This window comes from Micropterus dolomieu, linkage group LG17, assembly GCF_021292245.1.
Source record: "Micropterus dolomieu isolate WLL.071019.BEF.003 ecotype Adirondacks linkage group LG17, ASM2129224v1, whole genome shotgun sequence".
NCBI classification, from domain to species: domain Eukaryota; kingdom Metazoa; phylum Chordata; class Actinopteri; order Centrarchiformes; family Centrarchidae; genus Micropterus; species Micropterus dolomieu.
Genome location: NC_060166.1, coordinates 20928853 through 20936580, shown reverse-complemented (window position 1 = coordinate 20936580; position 7728 = coordinate 20928853). Strand labels below are relative to the sequence as shown.

General features: G+C 42.1%; 1 protein-coding gene across 1 annotated transcript in view; it reads left to right on the top strand.

The window, feature by feature from the left end:
• The window catches only part of LOC123986100 (tenascin-R-like), a 113256-nt gene that overhangs the window by 99213 nt on the left and 6315 nt on the right, over positions 1-7728 (top strand). Inside the window, exon 23 of the mRNA XM_046074182.1 lies at positions 4564-4652. Within this exon, the coding sequence (XP_045930138.1) occupies positions 4564-4652 (89 nt within the window). The remainder of the gene's footprint in view (positions 1-4563; positions 4653-7728) is intronic.

Here is a 7728-nt window from a genome sequence, read left to right as displayed (position 1 = left end):
GTGTGTGTGTGTGTCAGAAAACAAGTAAATCCAAGGTAGTCAGTTATGCGTCACTCCATCCTCAGAGCCTGGGGGATCGTTTTTAGAAATAACAGACTGGTGAGTGTAGGAGGGTTCTCACTTTTCCTTTCTTTCCCCCTCTCACATCTTCTTCTTTCTTACTTTCTCTGTCTTTCTTTCTGACCAGAGGCCCTCCTCTCACTTCCTCCCACTTGCATTTAAGAGGGAAAGCATCTTAAGAGAAGCTGTCTTCCTTTTCAGACCTGTAATCCCTTGTCTATTCATCTTCTTTTTTCCCATCCTCTCTCTTTCAGCAGACATTGAAATGTCAAATACATGATTATCTGCCTTTCTCTCCTTTATCCCTCCCAGCTGCCCTTCTCTTCCATGGCCCCCCCACCCTCTATTTCAAGTTCTGGTTAGTATGTCTCCGATGGTCTCCTCATTTGTCTAGGTTTCCTAATATTAATTAAAGGTGGGAACGCAATATTAATTCAATACACATCTTTTTGTGTTGATTTTTGACTCAACAAAAGTGAAAAAAAGCCTAAAATAACAAACCCAAAGTGAATCAGGTATAACTCCTCCTTATTCCTACATACTGTACATATTTATGGTCTCCTTTGATAGATCAGAAGCTAAGGAATATGATATGATATGGTGATGAATACCCATCATAAGCAAATTTAATCTGTTATCATTCCAGAGTAAATGGAGATGCAATAAAGGAAAAGATAAGATTTCATCCTTGCCTAGTATAAAATCAAAATTTCAAAGGCAATATCACCAAAACACCTTATATCCTGTAGATAATCATGCAGTCAGATGTCTTCTCCTGCTCCTTGACTATTGCAAATACTGTAAATTTGATGAAAATGAAACACTAAAATACAACATGTACAATACAATTTGTTATGGCCTCTCCCCTTCGTGCTTCCTTCTCCTGCAATAGGCTGCAGGCAAGGAGGCCGATTGGACTGGGCCAACACTTGTGTAGCTCTATCCCAGAGCTTATTTAACCAGGGCTGATCATTCTGTCATTCTCTCCTCCTAGGCAGGTGCCTCTTCAGGTGCTATGGTGACGGATATATTTTGTGTAATTTTGATCTCTACCTTCTATCCAATTGGCCCAGTGGTTTATGGAATAGCTTTGTTTGGTTTAGACTGTCTTGTTTTTGAGTAGTGTTTAGCTGGTATTTGTTTGCCAATCTATGAGTAAAGGGGAATTTCAGGTTTGGGTAGGCCAGTTAGTAATCCTTATGAGAGAGGTACGTCGCCCCTTTATCAGTGCCTTAGCTTCGCTGACTGAATTAGTTGTGTTGGACCTTAGCTAGGTTGTATTATTAGTATGAGCAAGAGTACTTTCCCCTGTTAGGCTTAACAGTAATTTCCCTTAGGGAGTTTGTTGTGTGGTGTTTTAGGTAACAGTGAACGTGGGTAGAACTTTGCTCGGGAGCACCTCTGTGTCTCTGAGAGGGTCGCTTGTTTTCTGGTTACCCTTTTCACCCCACTGGTTTCAAGTGCATAAGTACTTCCCACAATTAGCTGCACAAAGATGCCGGAAAAGTTAGCTAGTTAGTCATTGTTGAAGTTATAGGTAGAGGGGGTGAGTCTCAGGGTCAGCAAACCCAGGTTTGTTATCTGTAATGGAGGTTGCAGTTGATTGATATATGGCTTCTCTTCAGCATTTTCTATGGGCATGCACCGTGCTCAGACAGATTTTTTTTTATACATGCTCAGTTACTTGAATGATGTTTGACCATGTCTTTTGCTTAGGTAAAAATGGTTACCATGAGTATGTGTGCCATATGAACAGGTTGCATCATAAAAAATTGGAATGAAACACTTCTAACCCAGTAGACAATTAAGCTGGATTCATGCTCGATGAATGGAGGTAATGGGAGTCCCTCAACAGATACCTACAAGGCAGGTTTAATTTTCAGTAGATCACTATTGCACCATTTGACTGATATTAAATACCCAGCAACTATGTTTACATTCTTTATTTTACTTTGTAAGATAGCATGAATAACAAACTACACATTAGAACTGGAGTTACATCCAGGTAGCTTCTGTTTTGTCTTGTGTCATTCTTGTCAAGTGCTTGTGTTCTCCACATGGTATCTTCGTAGCAGCTGCAGCTCAGATGGTTAAGCTATGAAAGCAGTGCATATCTACGCTGTAGCCCCATAGCATACAGCTATAAACAAACTGTCTTGTTGGTGGCATTAGAGATAAGGTCAGGCTTAAATTTAACAGTTGCAAATACTCTATAAATTCTATCCAAATAAAGTGTTACCACATTTTGGCAAACCAACCAGCAGAGAGGATCTACACAAAACCAGAATGCACCTGCCACTCCTGACATTAGGCAGAAGAGCTCGATGAACTTGAAAAAGTTAGAAGTGACAGAATACTATGGCAGTGAATTTTACCCTGAACATTTGCATTTTTGTACTGGATCTTCTAGGTGACAACGACACTCTGTAGCTGCATCTGATAGTGAATGTCTCTATTTATCTAATATACAGAGAAAGTAAAACGGTCATTAAACTGGCAGATTAGAAGCTGGATGAGAATTAACAAAAATGCCTAAGCAGAGGATGCAATTCAAGGAGGAGCTGTCCTTCATGGAAGGCAAGGCAGTGGGGGGTCGTTATGAAGCCAAGCTGCAATGTCTACACCAAAAAAGAGATGAAAGTAATCTGTAGAGCTGCAGCAGTCCCACAAAGCTTTAGAGGATATAAAAACTAGATGGGTTAGTTAAGTATCAGTCAGGCAAAGCAAAAGGAAATAGCTTATTAAGAATGCCAGTACATTTTAAAAGGTCAATACAAGTCAGTCCATGCAGTCACACAGGACACAGTCATGTTGGGATGCAGTCAGAACCACAGAGCAGGGCATTCTAGGGCAATAAACAGAACAATCTCCACTCCTGAATTCAGTCCCATTTAAAGCACCCCAGGAACACAAGATATGCTCACCATAGTTCAGCCATTTTCCAAAGATGAGATTCAGGGCACACAACAACAAGATCCTGTGACAGGCAACATGTTTGACTACTCAATGAGAAATAAGAGACCAGTTGCACACACACACACTGAAAGGTGACAATCACAAGGCTGAAGTCAGAAGCTGGGCAAGCGCAGAGTGATTAGCACAGATGGGACCATGCACAGGAAGAATCCAACCAAATGGCAGCCTGTGCTTTCAGAAGAGCACTGCACTCTCATTCTAATGAGCTGCATAAACGAAATGGGTCACTTGGGCACAGAGAGGCAATTAAAGTTGATTAGGGTCTGTTTCTTTTGGCTCAAAAATACAAAGACATATAAACAATTTTTTTCACAAATGTGCAAGTGTCTCAAGAACAGAAAGCAGACAGGCTTGTGCACCCGTAATATGAATTGCAACTATTCCAGTTGGTTTCACTGTACATCTTGTATCATGAATGTATTTGTGGTTATGAGACGACACTTGTGACAATGAACCATAACACACACTTAGTTTATCTGAGTAAATGCAAATACCAGCTAATGAGCATAGTTTAGTTTTTCAGAAATACTGTGCCACACCTCCTGATGGGACTCAGTGTGCTCTTTAGTATCTGCAGGTCTCAGGCGAACCTATGTCACTCGCAGGATGGACAAAGAGAAAGATTAAACGGAAATGCTCTCTTTATATTAAACACTTACTGATGAGCGGAAATGGAAAATTCACCCCAACCCCCTAAGGTGCCTATAATTGTGCAGCTAATGGGGTCACAGGCTCAAACATTTATACATAAACATAAATGTACATATGTATACATATACACACACAGACACACAGTTTATCATTCTTTAAAAAAATAATTTTAGGTGGGTAAACATGGATTTATCGTCTTATACATAATGAGGGGACTTGCCACAGTCCATATGACAGATGGAAAGAAATGCGTCTGAAATGCTTTGTGTCGTACAGGCTTGACAAAATTCTGCATTGGGGATTATAGACCAATCATAAAGCTTAAGGCATACAGGAGACATAATGCTGAAATATAGTTGAAGCTACAGGACATAGAACATAGAAAACTAACTCCATCTTAGCACATTCCTACATTTAGTCTGCCAGCTTGAGGGTGGAGAAATACATCACTGGAGTTGTTTCATGTTCCACAGGTATGATATCCACCAGGAAAATAAGTGGTTATTTTTTGCCAGGATTTGCTCCAGGTGAACACCCAAAGCACCCCCTCTGATGAAGAGCAATACATAGATGTGTGTACTTGTGTCACAGCTTCTACACTTCTCTAGGACAAAATTCAGCTGTTTGATGAATTATTCCTCCCATAGGCTGTTTGCTGAAAAGCTTGACGGCATCTTAATTTTTTCTGTGTGCTCTTAAGAAGTCAGTAAATTTGGTCTTCAAACTGCAGGCCAAGTTGCCAGCTTTAAAGAAACTTTTTGGTGGCAGTGCCAAAGTATTACTGACTTGTGAGAGAATCCTGGTGCACATTAGCCAATACGCGCCCTCGTGGTCCAGTAAGTGAGTGTAATGCCAAACCCTCTTTCTTCACTCCAGTCTTTGGCAATGAGATTAATGTGAAACAGTTCCAGCATGCTGAAAATGAAGATAGTGATGTGATTCATGACACGCACATATACGCAGAGGTACTGAGCATTGTGCAAGCACAGTTTCTTAAAATCAAATAAATGATGAAACTGTGGCACAATCTTATTATTAAGGGCCACAATGAATGCAGGGCCTATTCTGATGTGAGTTTCCTGATAGACCACAGGGACTGATGGTAGGTTTAGATCTCTAGGTAGGGCTGTCAGACAGATAACTTAAGCCTGCTGTCAGCTTTTTGATAAGTAATAGTGTTCCGAGTTCTTTTTTAGCCTCATTCTGCATCTCTTTTCCTCTCTCTCTCCTATGCCAGACACAATTTATCCTGAACAGCTTTGATGTTTCTCTCTTCCACTCTTCCCTTCTGTCCTTTATTCTAATCCACTTAGTCTCCCCTTTCTGTGTCTCTTTCCTTCCTGGCTCTCCCTGTCTCTCCTCAATCCTTTCCTCAGTAAAATTCAGGTGAAACTTCCCAAGTTAAGAAGCTGTTCTTCTCCGCTCCTGTCTTTCCATCATCCTTCCCTCCCATGCTTGCTGATTAGCAGCTGCTCTTCTCCACCTTTGTCCTTTCCGTTCACCTCCGCGCTGAGTACATTATCCTCACAGAACGGAGCATGATATTTCAAATAACAGCTGAGCTGAGAGAATAAGTGAGAGACACAGGAAAGACATGAGGCAACAATAAAGAAAAGGGAAGAAGAGAAGAAAGTAGTTACTGATGAACTGACAGAGGAACAGACACAAAAATCAACCTGTATAGACACTGACAAGGAAATCAACAGGACAACCAAGATCCATTAAGTTAAAGAGGTGGTATTATGCTGATTTTCAGGTTCAAAATCCTATTCAGAGGTTGTACCAGAACAGGATTCTGAACAGAACAGGATTCCATCCATCCATCCATCCATCGTCAACTGCTTATCCTGCGTACAGGGTCGCGGGGGGGCTGGAGCCAATCCCAGCTGACATCAGGCGCAAGGCGGGGTACACCCTGGACAGGTCGCCAGTCCATCGCAGGGCCACACATAGACGAACACCCACTCACGCTCACACTCAAGGACAATTTAGGGTAACCAATCAACCTAGCCTGCATGTTTTTGGACGGTGGGAGGAAGCCGGAGCACCCGGACACGGGGAGAACATGCAAACTCCACACAGAAAGGGGGGCAACCGGGGTTGAACCCACAACCTTTTTGCTGTGAGGCGACAGTGCTAACCACCGCACCACCGTGCCGCCCCAGAACAGGATTAAATGGTTTAATTTTCAAAAAACACCATATTTTTAAAACATTTATTTTTTTTTTTACTACACATTGCTGCAGCTCCTCTTTTCACCATGTGCTGAAGGCTTCTTTTTTGCTATGGAGTGATACATCTTGTCTCGAAATGACCTTTGTTGGGAGTTGCACATGCGCAGTTCCTAGTTAAGGACTACTAGCCAATCAGAAGCATAGAAGGGTGGGTCAGCAAAAGGCCGGTAATAGCCAATCAGAAGCAGAGAAAGGTGAGTCAGCAAAAAGCCCGTAAACAGCTTCGATTCAGCTGTAGGCTACATGTTGCTGACCAGGTTGGCAATTTGGACTGGAGCAAGAGTTTCAGAGTGGTGAGTTATTAATCTGTAACAAAAGTATCTTTCATCCATAAAGTTTTAACTGAGCTCTGTCTCTACATCACAGTAACAACTTCATGTCCATTGACTGCCTGGAGGGTAGGTAGTGTTTGGAAGGGAGAGGAGAAGTGTGTGCTGCAGCTCAGTGTTTTTCCACCGGTGTTTTTGAGGGCGTGTCGGACTGGTCGCTCAGCGAGCATTCTGACACGTATTTTCATTGTGACATCACAAGAAAGGGAAGTAAAGGCTGGGACTACTAACGAGCTGTTTTCAGGCAGTTCAGAGCAGAGTTTTCTGTGGGAGATGGGAACCCCCTTTGGGGTGGACTTTGGGCTTTTTCACTTTGCAAACCTAGTACATGCACAAAAAAGATATATAACTCAATAAAGGAGAGGGATAAAGCCAAAAACCATAATACCACCTCTTTAAAGGGGCTATATGCAAGTTTTTGATTTTAATAAATCAAATTGTCATTGCCAAACTGTCAATGGGCACAAAACTCACTTAGAAATTAAGCACACACCTGTTTTCTCCGTTGCTTGCATCAGCCACTATTCTGGTTTTAATGTGAGGTCTCCGGGTCGGATTCAGCCCTGTGTGCGCTCCCGAGCCTCTCTTGTACTATAGCGACAACACGGTAGCGAACGACATGCAGTCCACTAACACCATAAAACAACCGGCTCCCAGCAAAGCACAGGCTCCATGTAAGGACACAAAACAACAATAAAGGTTCATGTGCTGAAGCCCATCAGACCAAACAGGTTCAGATGATGTCGAGTAAGAACAAAGTGAGCATTAGTAAAGCTTGAGAAACACAGAGAAAGTCACGTTAGCTCGCCGGCTAACACCGAGCAGTTGCTAATGTTATCCGATCGCTTTCCACATTAATTCACCAACCAAGGCGACCCATATTACCATCCTGTGTACCACAGTTATTATGTCAAAGTGTCAAAGCCCGCAAGAAATGATTTAACGGTAAAAAGCAATGTGCTATACGATCCTATAGTGATGCAGCCTGAGCAGCCAGCTAATGCTACATTAGGTCAGACCTGCCACTGTTTGCTTCGTAACGTTCAATTTAGATTTATTGCCTTTTACCAATACTCAGGTACCCAGCTTCTCCACCTCTCAGTTGCTGTAACTAACATGACCCACATAATATACAACCCAGAGGAAGAGCCATCCACTGACACTACAGTAAATTTACTTACTGTGGTCTTATTATTATAAAGTGTGACACAATCTCGTTATAATATTCAGCCCATCTCACTACCCGTTTCGTTATCATCCAATACATTTAGCTGTGCTGACATTGCTGAGCCTCCGGTGAAAGATACACAGATAAAAAGATTACTGAAAGCAGCAGGCGAGCTAACGATGTAGCACGTCGGCTAAATGCAATAAATGTACTGTGATCATGTAATGAGCATGGATTAGTTCAACCTGCAGTTGATGAAACTATTACTGTAATGTTGCAGTAGGGGTTTACCTGAGTTTCCAGCATGTTG